This window comes from Melanotaenia boesemani, chromosome 10 (genome assembly GCF_017639745.1).
Source record: "Melanotaenia boesemani isolate fMelBoe1 chromosome 10, fMelBoe1.pri, whole genome shotgun sequence".
NCBI classification, from domain to species: Eukaryota; Metazoa; Chordata; class Actinopteri; order Atheriniformes; family Melanotaeniidae; genus Melanotaenia; species Melanotaenia boesemani.
In genome coordinates this window covers 30990846-31009839 of record NC_055691.1, presented here as the reverse complement: position 1 = coordinate 31009839, position 18994 = coordinate 30990846, and the positions used below count along the sequence as shown (strand labels likewise).

The 18994-nt window shown below is 37.4% G+C and overlaps 2 protein-coding genes and 1 non-coding gene across 4 annotated transcripts in view; 1 reads left to right on the top strand and 2 right to left on the bottom strand.

Annotated features, from left to right (window-relative positions):
* Positions 1–77: 77 nt before the first annotated feature.
* Positions 78–7837, bottom strand: fbxo31 (F-box protein 31). Of its 2 annotated transcripts, XM_041998226.1 has the most exons (10): positions 7316–7837; positions 4617–4688; positions 4156–4242; positions 3718–3794; positions 3385–3552; positions 3174–3248; positions 2956–3065; positions 2642–2795; positions 2073–2449; positions 78–1832 (listed from the first exon to the last, which is right to left on the bottom strand). In XM_041998226.1, exons 1-10 carry the CDS (start codon positions 7734–7736, stop codon positions 1610–1612), a joined length of 1764 nt encoding a protein of 587 aa, XP_041854160.1. In that variant the 5' UTR covers positions 7737–7837; the 3' UTR covers positions 78–1609. The 2 variants fall into 2 exon arrangements, with proteins under 2 accessions (XP_041854160.1, XP_041854161.1); XM_041998227.1 differs by lacking the exon at positions 4156–4242 and having other exon boundaries at positions 7316–7835.
* A 507-nt stretch (positions 7838–8344) lies between these two features.
* Positions 8345–8417, bottom strand: trnar-acg. The gene has a single exon. It is a non-coding gene; the product is annotated as a tRNA-Arg (tRNA).
* Positions 8418–16091: 7674 nt separating this feature from the next.
* Positions 16092–18994, top strand: part of LOC121647575 (BTG3 associated nuclear protein) — a 35549-nt gene continuing 32646 nt past the window's right edge. The window contains exons 1-4 of the mRNA XM_041997117.1: positions 16092–16373; positions 18017–18095; positions 18464–18573; positions 18718–18917. Coding sequence (XP_041853051.1) covers positions 18026–18095; positions 18464–18573; positions 18718–18917 — 380 coding nt within the window. The 5' untranslated portion in view covers positions 16092–16373; positions 18017–18025. The remainder of the gene's footprint in view (positions 16374–18016; positions 18096–18463; positions 18574–18717; positions 18918–18994) is intronic.

The window sequence follows — 18994 nt, the reverse complement described above, 5'->3', positions numbered from 1 at the left end:
GAAAGTTCAGAGTTGCCAGAGTAGTATAATAATAAAAAAATAAACCAAGGTGACAAAGGGGCTCTTTTCATTTTTTATATTTTTATTTTATTATTGAGAAGAGCGCTTAAGCTGAAAAGCTCCCTGAAGTCTGATGTGAGCAGTTCAATAAGTCAAACTTATATTTTCCATAAAATCAGGCATATGGCATTGATAATAGTACAAAGCAAAACATTTCAAAGGCAAATCACTCAGACAACTGGGTTTACAGACAGAAGAAAACACAAAGTTTAAATTAATAAAATGTGGCAAACTAAGATTACTTTAGCAGACTTTTTTCCCCTTTTTTTGCAAATGTTAGTAAAGCTGCAGTCTGGTACAAAAGTGCTGGCCTCTGATTTTTAATGATTCACCAAACTGCCCAGAAAAGTGCACTTGGAGTAGGAAAGCTAGTGGGAATCATCATCGGGCCGTAATGAGACATACAGACATTCACTTTGTACTTTGAGATACACTTTGAGCCATTAAAATACTGATCAGCTAGCCTTGTCTCAAGTTGGATATCAGTGGGATAACTGGCGGGGATCGTTTCACAGGTATTTAGCCAGGCAAACTCTGTGTCAGCCATTAAAGCAAACAACAAATCCACAACATTTGAGATTATTACAGAAGCACATAAACTGTATAAATATGATACTTTGATTAATTCAAGCTTATGTATAGGTACATCTTTCCAGCTTACATTACGGCTATTATTTGCTGAGTGTAGTGACATTAAGTGTGCCATGAGGGAGCAAGAGTCAAAGCATATCATAAAAAGATAGATCTTGAGTTCAAAGGGCAAAAACATATGAGGCAGCCCAAAAGTGGCTGATTTAACTGCAGGGTTTGATAAGACGGTGGGTTAGTAATGAGAAATGTGTCCAGTTGTAAAAAATACTCCATGTTTCTATTACATAGATTAATTAATTGAATGCAACTTCACACTTTTTTTTCTCTTTTGGTTATACATTTGTCCTGTTTTTGATCTGGCCAAGAGAAAGACCTGAGGTGGCTTTTTTTTTTTAATTCTGATGTCTCTACAGCAGAAAATTAAAAACAACTGAAAAGCAAAGCATGCTGCTTTATGAAAACATAATCACATAGAGGTTATGAGCACACAGTGATTATTAGAGCTAAATAAAAGCAACATGCACTTAGATATGTTGGGCATTGAAATGAGTGTGTTAGACTATACTGGTATCTGCTTCACGCGCTACTGAGTACAGAATTCTTTTTGGATTCACAGGCACAAACTGTCTAATCTTTATTAAGTGGGATCATTCTTTCTTTTCCTGCAGTGAAAAAAAAAAAAACAAAAACAAACATATATGTGACCCAGTATCACGCTAAACTGGAATATTAAGGCCATACCCAGGTGAGGTGACAGATGGTGACATGGTAGGCCCTTCATTGTGCACATATGGGAACAGATAGGAGTTATCCAGGTCAGGGAGATGAAAGCAGCTCAAGTTAAAACAGTAAAACCCAACATGAAACAGTTAAAAACAGAACCTGGAGAGTTAAGGTCATCAGCTATCATGTATGATGGTTGTGTTGTATTGTGGGAGGAGACTTAAAGCTTGGTGCATCAGGATGTCCATGACTGCATGTTGCGCAGCATGGCCTCAAATCGCTCCATGCACGGGGCATGAGCGTGGGGTAGGTGGTCCGTCAGGCGACTGTACAGACTGAAAGACTTCAACTCCAGCCAGATGAAACCAAAACGGTCCTCGTCAAACAGCACAAAGAGCCCCGGGGTGCGCTCTGGACTTGTAAAGCCATGCCCAGCAATCAAGCCTGTCCCATAGAAGCTGAAACAGAGATGCAGCACATAAGTAATTTATCAATATTTTGTTATCAACTTTCCTTATTAATTTAGCCTGGATCACACCTAGTCTAACAAACCGAGGGATAAAGACATATCAAAATAGTTTTATCAGTTGATATGTAAGAAAAAGGCACTTTTTGAAAACTCTTGCACCAATCTTCTAAATGGATATTATAGCAAAGTCTTGAGTAAATAATATAATGAGTATTTTCTCCCTCCTTACCATTTCCTGCAGGTACGAGGGTAGACCTCATTGCGAGCCATGACCCCCAGAGGCAAAACAAAGGGCTGGGATTCAGTGGGGTTGTTGCTGCTGCTGCTGCTTGGGCCAGACTGGCAGCTATCTGAACAGGCACCGTGGTCTAGCTCCAATGCATTTGCCACGCTAGCATCACCACAGACTCCCTCTGCTGCACATCTGACTGTATCTGAAGTGTCATTTGCCTGCTGTTCCTCCTCCCTCTGTACCACCTCATGTATCCCCAGAATGAGCCGCGACAGCTCTTCAATGTTGCGCTGCTGATCCAGGTCTGGCAGGACCACAGGCCGACTCAGGTCAACATCCAGTGTGAGTTGCCCAGCGGGAACGTTGGGGTCTCCCTGCAGGAAAGAGCAAAGTTACAGTCTGGGCCACAAATGTATGCGTTTCATCTGAAAAGATTAACAAGAACGAAGTCCTTCTGTAAGAATCATCCCAGACATGTTGAGAGTAGTGACTTTAAAACACAGGAATAACTTTCATCGATCATTTATGAAAGCACAGAGTTTGACAATAATTATCCACAAACTTACAGTGAGTTTGGTGGCTCTTGCAGAGGGCCCATGGAAACTGAGCATGACAATCTCCAAGCCATGACTGCCGTAAGTACCTTTAAACAAGCCTGGCTGCAGCAGGTCTGAGGGCATGGCAGGAGGCAGGTAGATCCGCCGATATGTCAAGCAGTTACTGTCGAGTGCAAAGTGCAAGAAAACCTTAGATTAAATTAACCTAATTCAAGACATCCCAGTCATGTTTATCTCGCAAGCTAGAAGCTACTGAGAGCATTACACTCAGTTACACTTGATTAAAATTACAGAGAAAGCTTAAGTAAGGAAAAGAGTCATACTCATATTGACTGGTGTAAATGAACTTCATCAGGATGAGCTCCTGCATGTGTTCATGGAAGATTTCTTCCAAAGTACGACCCCATTCTTCCTCCAACCATGTCCTGAACTCCTATAGAAACACATGCACATATTTACAAGGCTTTGAATTTCAACATTACAGAGCACAGAATCATTTAAACAGACCATTAACTGGTTTACTGGTAACAGCTTGACTGACCTCTTGTCTGCCTCCTGGCATCCGGTGATGATCAGTCTGGTTACATTTAGTTGAAAACTCATCCTTCTTTACTGTCTACAAATAACACAATAAGACATGCATTAGTGGATAACCTACTTTCAAACTAAAGGAGGATTGTTGTCTTTGTTGAGGAACATCTTCCAAATTCTTTAGAGTTCTTTTCTTGGTATGTTTTTCTTATTGCCCGCACCTGTATGTCTCCTTTGTGGGGACCTTTGTGCCCATACATACACTCCACAGTGGCTTTTTTGCTTTCCCACAAGTGGATACGGAAGAGGGGCCGTCTTCTCATGGGATCCTCCACACGGGGGTCGTGAGGTGGCAGATACATCCAGCCGATGATGAACAACCCATCCACCTAAATGAAAGATGATTTAAATAATTTATCCTGCCTTAGCTTCTGTTTATTTTCTGTCATAAATGGTCATTATACCTTTTTTTGTACCTTTTCACACAATCAAAGTCAATAAACGGTTATACTTTGTTCCTGATTTACTGCAAACATATCGTGAGAAGCACTTACCACAACATTGAGCAATCCACCATAAGGACCTATGTCAGGCTGCCAAAGCCCCAAAATATGTCTGTATGGGTGAAGCACTGCAGCACAAGAGCACAGCATACTTATCATCACACTCACTGTTTTCTGAGATCACTGTGCATGGATAAAAACACCAAAGGACGTGTTAAAACCGACTTATTCTACTTTTAATAAGATTTAAACCCAAAAGGAAGAAATCAGAACTATGTTCCTGCTAGCCAAGTTTCTAAGCAACACACAGCACACCAAGTTATCCCGCCTTCTATTTTATAGTTAATATGTGAGCAAACAGTGCTGAACAGAATGACTATAAAAAAAAGAAACTACTGCTGCTGTTTGTTTACAAATTCAATCAATAAAAAATCCTCCACACACAACCCGCCATGCTACAGCCATCCACTCGGAGGCTCATGTACATACAATGTGCGTACACGTCTCTATAGTCCATGTGCTCGTAGTCCGGGAGGAGCTTCATAAAGCGCCCAGACTTCACCCGGGGGTTGACACCTGCACAGGCACAACACAGGTATGTGTAGGGCAGCCATGGGGCAAGGCGGGCTCAGTGCAAAGCAGCACTGTGATGTATGCTCCAATGTACCAATAAAGCTCATTCAAATGAGCCTTTGGCTGATATGCTTTGCACAGCTGATATTTAAAAAGCACAATATACCCAAAATCTCTCCAAAAGCAAATATCAGAGAAAACACTGAAACTAAAAGTTACAGAAAGTATCACATGCTGTTAATCACAGTAAAAATATCCTCACTCTAACTGGACAGAAGAAAATGTAAGAGCAGACACATCATGACCTAAATGATAAGGAAGAAACCAGTTACTTCCCTGGATTAGATAATGAGTGACATAAGAGCTGTGAAACTGACGTTTTACATAGAGGTCCTGGCTGGATGCTCCTCCTGCTTCCAGCTTCCTCAGATCCTCCCCCATGCCAAACTCTGCAGAGCCAAAACCAGAGAAACAGCAACATTAAAGCCCAATCCCATTTCACCCCTTACCCCTTAAAACGGAGCTAGAAGGGGTAGGGCTGAAAAGTCGAATTGGGACACCCCTTAAATCTCACTACTAACTGTAATGGAAACTGCTACACAGTTAGTCACATTTTAAATAATTAGTGATATAATTTGCAACTAGAAAAGTGTTTTAAAATCCAAATAATAAAAGTGATGTTTTAACTTTGAAAAGGGATCAACTAAACAAGCAGACAAGCAGTCCAAAGTTATAAATGAGGATATTTTAATAATTCTCATCAAAAGTAGAAGTTGTTGTTGCCAATAATTTTTACTTTTTCTCTAACGGTGCATTGTTCTACTAAGTAAGGTTTAGTTCTAAATTTGAAAATAAGCCCCTAACTTTGTATAACTTACCAAACCTAACTAAGCTAACTAAAATATGCATTATTCTTCATGTTTTTATTCATGTATATTCATTGCACCTTATTGTTGCTCTGCTTAACGCATAGAAATGTATTTCCAGCTCACTGTACATGTCTTGAATCCTACTTGTTATGTGACTTTTCTCAACATTCCTCAGGTGTCTCTTATCTCAGATAAAGTCTACAGTGAACACGCAACCTGGTGGTGTTCTGATATTTAACACTCGTGCTGCAGGTCAAGTTGACTTTGGTTATAAATTAATCTACACAGTCACACATCCATTAAAACTGTGACAGTAAACTAGATGATAAACAATAAATGACTCAAAGTCAGATCATGCTGAGAGAAAAAAATGCCAAGTACATGGTGCGATATGTCATTTGTTGTTTTCCCTCTTTTTAATTCTTATTAGCCAAGTTTAATATATAGTCAGGACCAGACCAGAACAATGTGTTTTATTACATTCCCACGTGATTGATTTAATCTTAAAACAGTAATATTTAAATATGGAGTATTCAACAGAATATTACATCTATTAATTTAAAACAAAAAATACATTTGCTTTATTGTAAAGCAATAATAAATATTGAAAAGAGAAAAAAACAGGTTTCTTAACACAAACAAATCATTGGTTTCTTTAAAAAAAAATGCTAAAAATTTCATTAATGCACTTCATGTAAAAAAACAAACAAAACCAGTTAGTGCATTTAAATGAAAATGAAATGAAAAATAATTTATTATACTCAAAAGGAAATTGCAAGTTAAAATATTAAGTTAACATTAAAATAGTTTTTTAAAACAAATGTATTGAAATACACAACAACTTAAAAGTATGTTAATATATCAATGACATTAATGATGTGAAAATAGCCTTTACTGGCCAGCTTTGTGGTTCTACGTGTGTAGGATCTTTAATAACTTGGCTTTACTCATAGCCACTATTAGGACTGATGATATGACCCCCTCCCCAAAGAGAAAAAACCAACCCAAAAAACATGTCTGCCATAAACATTTACAATTCTGATATAATAGTATAACAGACCATTAGATATTTGCTTTATCCCTAATACCAAGCAGCTGTCAGGACTTAACATCTTCTTGCCAAAAATCTTGATAAAGCTTTATTTTCCCTGAGGGCTCTCCAAAGGGATTAATAAAGTATTTCTATTCTATTCTATTTATTTTTTCTTATCAGCAGCGAATCAAAAATTGAGACTGAAATAACAAGAAAGGCTACATCTTACCCTGCAGTTGCATGTCACATGTTTTGACTTTGGTTATGCTTTCATGTAAAATGGTTAAGAATATTAGTTATGAAAACTCCTCTGATGATCAGAAAGATGGGACAAAAATGAAAAAGTCACTACTTTTGGTCTTCACTAGCATCCATTGCAACTAAAGAGCCAACGGATTTATATTAACATGCTTGTTTTGCTCTGATGACTGGATGTGCACTTTCTGCTGAGGCGATGTTGCATAAACATAGTGGTAAGTTAATTTGGTTTCACAATGAGTGCACTGTACAGTTTGATATGGTCTCAAACAGAATACATTTTATTAATCGCAAATTTTTCTTCATCACACCACCAAATCAAAGCTGCAGCCTGTTGTGTGACACTGACATTTATCTGTGTGAAACCCTCTGATGCACAGAATAAAATTGTGTATTGAGAAAATAATATGCTTAGATTATTTTAATTTGAGTTACTAATCATCTAATCATATTTATTTGTTTATCCATTCATTTTTTTAAAGTAAACTTAATAGATTGTATTTTTTTCTACTCTCACAAGCTATTTTCAGCAGCACTATTCAACATAAAGTATTTAAAAAGTGTATGTGTTTAACTCTTCTTATAGCTAAATGAAATATTCATGCAATATGAGGCATTGCTGAGGGGAGGGGCCACTTAAATGATAGGACTGGGCTATGAACATGTCAGAATGGCTGACAGGACCCGTTACAAGTGAAAGGCAGTGGTCTATTTACTTCTTTAAATAACGATGCAGCTACCGTCTTTGCGTGTTGCCTAGAGACAGATCAAGAGAAATGCTTTCAGAATAACATATTTCTGTGAAACTGATAAACATGACTTGCCAACAAGAAGGAGTCATCGAGTCTAGTAAACGCATATTTATATGTGATTCAAGGTTTATATGTCTGTGTCATCGGTTTTAGGTCTGTATTACCTGCCATGCATCGCCTTCTCCAGATGGTTTCCGTATTGAGAATTTGTCTGAATTTCTTGCAGACGAGCGCGACATTAGGTAGAACTATTCCGGGAAGCAAGGAGAATATTTCCACTAAAAGCTCCGGTGGTAATTCGGATAATGACTGGGGGTGTGGAGGTCCTGTGCTTGTTCGATCCCGACAGCTTCCTCTGTTGACATGACCGCTGCCATATTCACAAGCGTCACTCGGCCCTGCAGTGGCGACGACGCGCTCCGGGCCTCCGCAGCTACCTTCATCGCCTTTCCCCTGGCCCTCAATCCGCTCCCCTTCTTCCTCGTCCATGTCGGAGTCGCTGCCTTGATCCTGCTGGTTGCTCCGCTGTCGCCTCCGGCACCTCCGAGACTGACCCACTCCGCAGAGCCTGGCACAAACAGCCATCCGTAGTCACCAAATAGGCAACATTACATCATTACAACATATCTATCAACTGCAGTCTAGCTCATCTCCTCCTGTCCTCGCGAGCATGGGCAGAGACATTTCTTCTGACGTCACACTATTCACCATAGAGCGTAGTATTCTTTATTTTCTAACTACCTTGTATACAGTAATGTATTACGGATCTTACAACAGGGTTCCACACTTCACAGCGTGACAATAAACCTGCAGTATTTCAGAATATGCATGAATATGCGCTTTTAGCTATTTTATATTATTGCTGTAAATTTTTACTGACATGCACGCATAATCAATAAAAAGATTTCCTATCTGGCAAAATCATTACCAGTAAACATACTGGGATACGCCAATAAGAAATAATATTTATTTATAAAATATTCCACATATATAAACGTAGAATACAAAATGTGCATTATAATGAATTCTCCAAATAAGAAGTTACATATTAAATAGTTAATATTTTCATAGGAAAAAATTGTTCTAATTGTTTACTAAATCAGTTTCTAAATAATTTAAACTGGCGACTTTGTATATTTATGCAAACTATTTACATCCTACCAAGTTACCTTTGTGGTAGGGGGAAAAAAATTCGAGCCAGCCAGGAGTCGAACCTAGAATCTTCTGATCCGTAGTCAGACGCGTTATCCATTGCGCCACTGGCCCGGATATATCATGACGTAGCCGTGACGTCATATATCGGACTCACCTCAGACGTTTACTTGTATTTCTGTAATAGCACTGGGTTTCAATGAATGCATCAAGTTAGTGGCATACTACCATCACCTCCAAATCTGCCCCCAATGTTTTTCAAAATAAGAGTCATGCATGATAATGGAGACAGACTGTCTTGGGAGCTGCACCGGAAGTGTCCCCACAGTGGAGATCTGCAGCCAGACTTTATTGTGGGATGTAATTCCCACAAGCATAAAAATAAATGAATAAATAAAATCAGAAGGAAATGGTAAAATAAATTAGGTAGGCTCAGAAACATAAACTAGGACCTCACGTTATATTGTATTATATAAAATGAATGTAATACGGTCACAAGCAAACCTCTGTGGAGATTTACAACCAAACAATGGCTGGGAGCCGTCTTTAAAGTAAAATAATCACATTTTAAAAGGTAGAACTTTGTGTAATAAGATATCAAGGAGTGGTAAAGGTACACTATTGCTGAGTCAAGCTCTTGCAATCCCATTCACAATCCTTGAGCCCTTGCCATTTTCACCAAGAGCCCATCTTGGAGCTTTCTCCCTGGCAAGATCACTTATCAAGTCCTTGAAGTCCAGCTTTCTATTCTATCCAGCTATTTTATTATATAGTATCTCGAATGATGTAATGTCATTTGTAATAATATCACAATCATTATTTCTGGTGGCCTCCCACTATTTTGTTTTACTTAAAGGTGCTTTCAGTGATTTCACCAAAAATGTCAAGGGAAATTGATTTGACTACCAATACTCCACATCATTGTCTCCCTCATGTAGCAACACCTGTCTAATTTATCTCAAAATCTGTAGACTCACAAGTGAAGGCATTAGATTACTGGGGAAAACATGCTATATGGTTGTTGCTAGTTAATCTTCTACAAAAATTAAATATTTCTCTGATTGGATAGAAAGCAGTCACCCAGTCTGCACACACTAAACATGTGCTCTGTTCTTACTACAAAGCAGGACGATGACCTAACCTAACATTACAGTGATAGCTGAGGGTTTTCTTAATCATTCAAATTATTCTAAAATAAATAAAAACACTTTTTAGTTATTCTTATTAATTCAGAACGATTTTTTTTTATTATATAATGTTTTTTCTCCACAATAATCTATTAATTCAACACTCAGCTGCTCACCTCTTTCCTCAGGGGCCACCAGGGCATGTTCAGGTGGGGCGGGAATGGTGGGTCTGTCGGGCATCTGCTTCAACTGCTCTTGAACAAGCCTAATTTTTTTTTCTTTTTTAGCAGAGCAGCTTGCTAATCGTTTGCTTGCGTTGATTATTTGACAAAAAATTGTGAAATTAATCAATTCCAGAGTTTTCTTCTGAAATGTGAGCTAATATGAGAGCAAAGTGAGCTAGCTTACATGAACAAAGTTTAGAACCGACAACAATCTGTTCCACAACTTTTCATCAGACAAACAAACTGACCCATCTTGCCTCTGAAAGAACTGGGTACTCCGTCTGCCCCTCTGTTCTCTCTCCAATCTCAACTTTTTTCCCCTTTTCTTTTAAACTTCCCGATTTTTGAAGCTTTCTGCCATCTTAGCATCCACTCGCTGTCTGCAGCTGACGGACCAGGTGGACTGAACCATTTAAGGGAAATAGGGGGGGGGGGGGCAGGCTCAGAAACTAAAATCTAACTAAAATGTTTGCGTGGTAAAATACGGAATTGTTCTTTATTTGACAATGAAACGTCTCCTCTCGACATTGTATTGGTTCAAAGGGACGGTCTATCCATCCATCTATCCTTGTTCCGTATTTTCATAAATGTCCAACAATACACGTCAGTCACGCAAACGTCAACACTAAATGGAACAATTATGGACTAAATAAAACACGGGGAATACTCAGCCCGCGAAATTATTGTGGCCGGAATCAGGCAGGACCCCCTCCTTGCTGCCTAGAGACAGACACCACATACCGGCACAACACCTGCGTCTTTTTAAAATGTCCTCTGCACCTGAGACTGATCGGTGTGGGACATCATGTCATGATTGATCCATGTCCGGAATTTAGGATGATGAGTTTTTAAAGTCGAGTGAATGATCACTTATTTAATATATAGTGTTAGCCATTATAAATATTATGCATATGTCCATTTAAAGCAAATGTCAGATTAATGGATTAACAGTTAATAAATAAATGTTGTTCAGAGAAAACATTTATTTTTAAAATATAACTTAACTTTACCTTTAAAAGTTGCATTAAGTTCTCAATGTATTTAGTTTATATTTTAAAAATTCATTGTTATAGATTATACAGTATCTCTTTAACTAAGTCTAGTGATTGTGCAATAACTAAGTTGTGTGCATATGGTATTTTATTATATATTTTCTTCTTGTATGTTAAATAGGGATGCATGTTATTACAACTTCATGGAGCCTAATTAACAGTGCTCTATATGCAGTAATGTTGCACAATAATCAATGTGTTGATTAATAATAAAGCATTTCAAACTTTAGGCCTAACTAACTGTCACTAACTAACTAACTACTAATAATAATTAATAATTAATAATAATAATAATAATCTCTAAGGATGGACTTTGAACAAACAAAATAAATTGCACAAATTTTTGACTTTTTTTTTCTCACAGCTCACTCTCAGAGGAGTTTGAAGGTTAATAAACAGGACAAGAAGCATTAAAGCTTCTGTATCAAATACTACCCAAATAGCTGAGCTGATCTACTTCACCGGTTTTGACATCTTTTTGTATATAATATGGTTCTGATCCATGTTTACTTAATCAGAGTCAACAGTCAGAGAATCAGAGTCAAACAGCTACCACCAGTAATCCTTGCTGCCATCGATAAGGTAAAGAAAACAGCTTTAATGGATATAAAAATCTCTGCTCTTGATTTAATAAAGATAACAAAAGCCAAATGTAAACAGTCCATGTGCTCATATACAGATACTTGTTTAAATGGAAAAGGGGAACTGATGGAGCTACACAGAACTGATTGTAATAGCAGGCTCAGTCATTTCAGCTGGACTTAAATGTTTTTTTTAATGTTTAATCCATTTGAAATGACTGCTATTACAACTTGTGCACTGCTGGACAATTCAGAATTTTACACTATGTATTACAATGAAAGTTTTGTTTTATTAGCCATCCTTCCTGTTTATAACTTTTTTTTTTGTTCTAAAATGTTCATCCAACATCCTATTGCATTGTACATGCATCTTGTTGAGTGTCACTACATTACAATTTAAAGTATTTTATTATAGTAGCTGTGTATTACGTATCTGTCTCCACCAGCTGCAGTTCTTTCAGGAACAGGCGCAACGGAGGCTGAAGAGCTTGCGGCTCTACGGGCAGAGCTGGCAGAAGCCAGCGGAAATCTGTGATGGAGGGTCTCTGGGTGTAATGGACAGGATGGCAGGAAAAGCCAAAGTGATATGCATAATCATAAACGTCACACACATGTAAATAGTTATTTTTTCATTGCTGTATTTACTATAAAAAATAAAAGACTGTGAAAAGTCAGAAGTATTCAGTTTATGTAAGTTAGGTGTGGTTTGGCCACATCTGTGAAATATTAGCTAATAAAAATATTAACCAATAATAGCTTTGAAATGTTAAATAATCCCTCTTTGCTCACTACGTTTTAAGTCTTTATCCTCAAGTGTCTGCTACATTACAGTTTATCAACTTTTTAAAATGCACCATATCACAGGATGAAGTTTATCATGTTTAACGAAGGTCTGGCATCAAATAGTTGTGGGCACTTATAAAAGTCCACACCTGTAAACATTTCACCACCCCTTTTTACATTTTAACCTTCATATACTGCTAATTTTGTGTGACTATGTCCTCATAATTCTTCTAAACCATAAGTCAGTCACAAATCGCCCCTTCAGTGATGCATTACTCCTTCACCTTTGCTACTGATAGATTCCATAATGCACACAAAGCATAAAAGCAGGTGATGAGATCTTTATTTTGCACATAAAAAATGAACAAATGATTTAATTGTGTACATCATGTATACATGCATGTTCTGTCTGTCGAACTTCCAAAACATGAGGCTTATTATGAAAACGTGTGTTGGGATTTGTTGGAAGGCACGAGGTAAAACATCAAGGCTGCACACACTCTACCTCCTTCAGTCTAATCTAATCTATCGGCAGCAGGTGCTTGTGTCCATTCTCTCCAGTGCAGCTTCAGGTAGCGACAGATGGACTGAAATGTCTCTCTGGACATGAGGAAATTCTCTATCTACTGCTCATCAGTAAAACTGGGAACAACCTTTTTTCACCAGCCATCAGTTTTGCTCTGGAACTAGCCAGACGGTAAGGAGTGTTGTGCAATGAGCCGCAGCAACGTCTGAAACGTAAACAGAACACGGCTTACAATAAACCTGCTGTCTGAAATATTCACTTAGTGTAATATGCTTAACGCAAACAGTAGAATACTCTCTGACATGTTCACAAAAAACATGGTTTTGTTTGAATCAAAAGAGGGGAATGGTGTAAGAATTTTTACTTATTATGCCTTATATACATTATAATCACACCAGTGATTATTTCCTTTTATTATTAATTCCTTCATTCATTCATTTGTTAGATGTATTCACACTGATTGTTCCTATATTACACTTCTTACATTTTTCAACATTTTATCCATTTGTGCATGCAGTGTATCTTCTGGTTTGTTATGAAGCAACCAGATCCATCAGGTCATCAGGGTCAAATCTACTTACTGTTCCCAGAGTCAGAACTAAACATGGAGAGGCAGTGTTCATTTTTTATGTTCCTCACATGAGGAACAAACTCCCAGAAAACTGCAGGTCTGCTGAAACTCAGCAGTTTTAAATCAGGGTTTAAAACTTTTCTATTTGCTGCCTTTGTTATGGTCTGTGTGTTTGTGGTTTAGTTTTACTGTCCTGTGTTCATTGTCTTGTCCTGTTTTATTTTGTAGTTCCTTCTCTGGTGTGTTGCTTTCTGGTTTATTTTCCTTTTCATTAGTACACCTGGTTTGATTTGCTTGTTTGCTTCACCTGCTCACTGTTAGTTCACCACTGTTTTTATATCCCTTGGTTTCAGTTGTTCTTTGTCAGATCATCCGTCTTCTTTCCGTTGTGTCTCTCGTGTCGTTTATGTAAGTGCTCAAAAATGCCTCCTGCCTCTCCGGCCTGCATTTGGGTCCTCACATCGTACAATCCATGACAGCCTTTTGTCAAAACAACTGTTAATTTCTCACACTGGAACCTTTATTTCTAGCATTTTTCTGTTTTATTTGAGCTTTTCTGCTTTAATTTGATTCTTTTTATTTCTTTATAAAGTTTGTTTTAATGCATTTTTTGATGCTTCCTGCACCAGCTGTAATGCTTTTAATGTTTTATGTAAAGCATCTTATATATGAAATGTACTATACTAATGAACTTGCTTTGCCTTGGTATTGGTTGATGGTGATGATGTCTTTTTTTCCCCATTTATTAGGTTTTGGTGTATCCAGCTGAGTTGTGGTGGCAGTACTTTGTTTGTGGGGGTCGAAGCTGTGCAACAAGTTGGGTGCCAAAAATTGCACAGGAAACTGGAGACGTTTGATAAAGATATCGTGGAATAAATATACAGAATAGTAATATGTATGCTTTCATGCTTTCAGCATTGACATGCATAATAATAAAAAGATTATTTTGATGACAATGAGGATTGGCTTAGACGGACCATATGGTGGAAATTGCCATCAGGCGACAGCACAGAGATTATAGACTCCCAAAAGCTGTAGTCGTCACCAAAGTAACCAGTCACAGCAGCATTAAATGCAGATGAACAAAGAATGAAAATAACTTCTTTACTGATTGGATGATCACGGTTCAATTTTAGTGATTAAGGAGGCTGGGATAATTATAATACAACAAAACTGTGTTATTTTGTTTCCAAACTTCTTGCATACTGGCCACATGCAGAGGCTTGCAGTCCATGTCTCTTCCTCAATGTCTTGTCCTGCTGTAACAATGACTGGTAGAGAGCGGGTTTATTAAAATGAGAAGTTTTCTTTCTGGCACTTAAGAAAGAAGAAAAAGAACAGACACCCAAATTTCCCTGAGGACTCTCCAAAGGGATTAATAAAGTATTTCTATTCTATTCTATTCTATTCTATTCTATTGTCCATCAAAACTGATTCAAATGGCCAGAAAATTGTGATTTTGGGGGGGAACTGCTCCCAAAAGACAATGAGAAACATATATATATATATATATATATTACTAAATTCTGTTTTATTCTGAGGCAAACCAGCAAAGGTAAGACATTTTATATGTTTTACAAATGTGAAGCATAAATTGGGCCTTCTTTTGCCTCTGGTTTGGTGAATTTGGTCATAGCGAGATGAAACAGTTTTGGAATCTGTGAGATTTGTGCTTTCAGTAGAGGAGTTATTATCGGTGTTCATGCCATCGAGTGGACACAGGGAGCCATCATTTCTGTTTACATATGTTTTCGGACTTTGTGTAGCTGGTCTTTTAATTCATTTGTTGTTTTAACTATGTTTGGTGGTCATAGAAGTGGTTTTACTTTCTGTTGATACATTTCAGTCAAGAATAGTGATTAATCATGATTCATTTTAAAGCTGTGAGTGCCCATATATTGTTAGTAGTACCCGTGGTCATCGGTCCATGTCCCCCATGCTGGAGTAGTGGCTCCAACGGATACCTGGAGAAACATCAAACATCTCCATCCAGATAAGTGCAGTCCTAGGAACAGCTCCCAGGAGGACCAGAGCTTGAGATGAACAGCCACCAAGGGAAGATAGGAGGGTGGGTGAAGGTAGAGTTTTGTTTATATATATATATATATATATATATATATATATATATATATATATATATAATTTTTTATTTAACCTTTATTTAACCAGGTAAAAAAATGTTTGAGAGCCAGTTCTCATTTACAAACATGACCTGTTTACAAACATGACCTGGCCATGTTTGTACATATACATACATATACATAGACACGTGTGTGTGTCACAAACAGTTAAAGATATTCAATTTTTTTGGTTGAATTTGTGAAAAAAGTTAAATTTCATGCTGAAAGTTCATGTAATATATTCCATCTCTCACACACACACACACACACACACACACACAAACACACACACACACACAAAAGACTCAAACAGTGGCTCTACCTGCTGGTAGATTAATTTCTTCCTTTCTGACCTGTCTTCTAGTCCCAATCCTTATCCCTGAGCACTATCATATTTTGAACCGTTCAGTGAGAAGGCTGTATCTGAAGTCTGAAATGTATAAAAAAGAAATCTGACAAATTGTGGTAACTTAATAATGAATTCAGTTATACTCTTAATATCAGTTTTTTACAAGTATGATTTTGTATGGCAATATTTCAGCTACTCTCTTCTGGAATACCATTCCGATTATGCAAAATTGTCACTCTCTTTTTAAAAGATTTAATAGCTCTGCTTTTTCTTTCCTTTCTTTTGACAAGCGACTACTGACAGCCTGGGACAGCTGGTAAAATTTAATGTTAAGAGTAAAGCTAATTTTCTGACGTAAATTTGTACATTCAGCTGGGCTGCGTAGTTACCTGCGTAGTTACCCTAAGTATCCTAAATTTAACTACACGACAGTGCCATATGTGGTTCAATAATCCCTACAGTCATTTGAGGTCATAAAATAACCAGCCAACCATAGTCAAATACTTTTCTCCGCTTAAATTATAAAGTGAAGAGATTTTCCCCAATGTCTCTCCAGTTCTCCTGCTAAAACTGTTCAGGAGTTGTAGCGCGGCCTCTACTGTCTGGTGATGACTGAGCCTTTGTTGAATGAGGAACCCTCAAGTGAGAAGCGCACGAAGGCACGGACTCATCTCTCGCGAGGAACGACGCCGTTATCGGAATCTCTACAAACAACACGAGAATTCGTCATTCACACGGTAATATAACCCAATCTAAGGTGGTGCACATGTCGTGTGTGAGCAGTGGCCGAGGAATCCGAGTCAAAATGATATTTAATTGATCCCTTCAACTTTGAATGATTTTTGCATTGCGTTTCAGCGGCCTTTAGGCCTAGCTAGCATGCTACCAAGCTAGCTTAAATAGCTCACAAATCGGATTGTGCCGCCTCAGCTAACATTAGCCACGAGCTACTTGTTTCTACTGCATAGCAGATGCAAAGTAGAATGATTTTTGTTAAAATGCATGTTAAAAACAAACATACATAAACAGGATACATAAACATTACTGTAGCATTACATTATACATATAAGATAAATTCATTTTCCGCCCGTAGTTCGTTGAGGGATACCGCCCAGTTAAGTAGCTGCAACGTTAACAAATTCCAAACATTAATAAGCCTTTTTAATAGTGTTTATATGCACCTCTTTATATTGCTTAGTTCTTATAGCACAGGATGGTAGAAAGTATAAAACTGGTTGTGTCTATGCAGCTCCCAGAGCTAATGTTAGCTAACCTAAAGTTGTAAAGACGTTAGCATCTTTTATATCCAGGACAGCTGTCACTTATCATGCAAAGTATTTTTTTGACTGGTTTGGCCACAAATATTAATCTGCAGAAGGTTGAATAATCATAATCATATACTCATAAACTCTAACGGTCTTATAGACCGAAAAACCATTAAATCATAAAACATATGTCAGAGTAATTTAGTATAAAAATCATCATTGCATCAGTAACACTGATGTAAACATAAATGTTGATATTGGTATCTATCACAGTGTTGGGTTTAAAAAACAAAACAGGATTTGTATTTACGTTTCTAAGTGTATGGCATAAAATAATAATTAAAAAAGACTCATTCCAACATGTATCCCAGAAATAACTTTAACAAGAGGTTTTCTCACTAAAACTCAAACAAATCAGACTTCATCAAAGATCGTTTTCTACATTAGTAAAGGAATATCACTATTATTAATGTGGGCATATTGTCTGGTCTTTCTTATGAGGACCTTCAAAGCTTGGTTGTACCTCTGTAATTTCAGTAGGCATAAAGAATGTTGTGTATATGTCACTTTAATTTTTTTTTACAGCTCATGTCAAAAAACATTTTTTTTCACTCTGTAATAGCAAAGGTTTTGTTAACAGCTCCATCTTCAGCCCTTCATCATCGCTTGCTGCTACATTACTACATTGTGGTCACCAAAATCTTGGCTGCATTACCAGTAACATGATCATGTGCTTTGTGGTTGAAGAGATAAAAGAAATCTATAAACTTGAAGCTGAAAAGGTGCCTTGGTTTGTGGTTTTACATTAAAAATATGAGTGAAATCATTATTGTTGTCAGTGTTGATTGAAGCAGAAGTTTTGATGCCCAGTCAGATGCACTGGAAGAGGACAGCAGGTAGAGATTTTGTAAATGGCGTTGTTGATTTTCTTTAATGAAAAATGTTAGATTTTCATTCAATTTAACGCTTTTAAAACATCATTTGAATTGAGCATCTTTGGTGCCCTTCACTATAAAAGCCTTTCTTGATCAGAAGTAGTAGTATATGGAGTCAGAGATGACTGAAGCAGTTTTACTTAAAAGAGCAATGTATATTGTACTACTGTTCTTTTTCAGCACTGAGCTATGTCTGAACAAGAATTGGATGAAATTGTGCAAATAACAGTGGAGGAGTTTGACCACGAGGGCCGTTCTGGTAAGATTTCTGTGAATAAATGTCTTTTTTCTATACATTTTATTTAGGATAGAGTGAATTGCAGAACATGACATTTTCTTTCTTTTTTCCATATAAAATCTAGTTTTCTGTTTGGCAATTGCAGCACTATAAATGTAGACATTTAATCCGTAATAGATCTCACATTATAGATTAAATGTAGTTTTAGGGCTAACTGACTTAAAGCTAAGTGTGTTCAAATTATTGAAACATTACACGTGAAATTGGGATTCAGAACATACCAGTAGTCTTGCTAACTGGAAATCTTCAGCCTAGATGCTCTGTAGTGAAATCAAACAAGGTAAATGCTGTGTTGTTTTAAGGGTGTTTGTTTGTTTAATTCATACCAGACATGCTGGACAATCATGAAGATGACGAAGAAAAACCACAGAAGAAAAAGAGGAAATTAAGCAACAACCAGGAGAATAACAACAGTAACCAAGACCTATCTTTTATCAAGGTACCACATATGTGTAAAAAGGAAGCTGTTCAAATCCCTTGGAATTTGTATTTATTTATGATTTTTTATAATTTGATAGACATGGTTCATTAATTTTTCGGAATATCTTGTTGATTTGCTTCGTTTTATTTTTTGTGCTTGCAGAACCTCTTGGTTTCATTCACTGGATCAATCAGCCAACGCCTGGAAGCAATTGAGTCAAAGCTGCAGTCCTTAGATGCTACATGCAAAGCCCTTGGACGCAAACTTGAAGCCATGGTACCATGTGCTAAGAGTCCTATCCAGGTTCCTATGGTTGCAGGATCACCACAGGGTGCCACTCAAACTTGGAACAAAGTGCGATGGTAAGCTCCTGCTATTTGCCCATTATGTATTTTCCATCAGTGAGTCAAACGGGTTAAATGACCAATATTGTTTATAG

Coding starts and splice junctions, on each gene's coding strand:
- fbxo31 (XM_041998226.1), bottom strand. CDS start 7,736: ATGGCTGTTTGTGCCAGGCTCTGCGGAGTGGGTCAGTCTCGGAGGTGC. Junction 3,249..3,384: donor CCCACAAAGGAGACATACAG/GTGCGGGCAATA, acceptor TGTTATTTGTAG/ACAGTAAAGAAGGATGAGTT. Junction 1,833..2,072: donor CCTCGTACCTGCAGGAAATG/GTAAGGAGGGAG, acceptor TCTCTGTTTCAG/CTTCTATGGGACAGGCTTGA.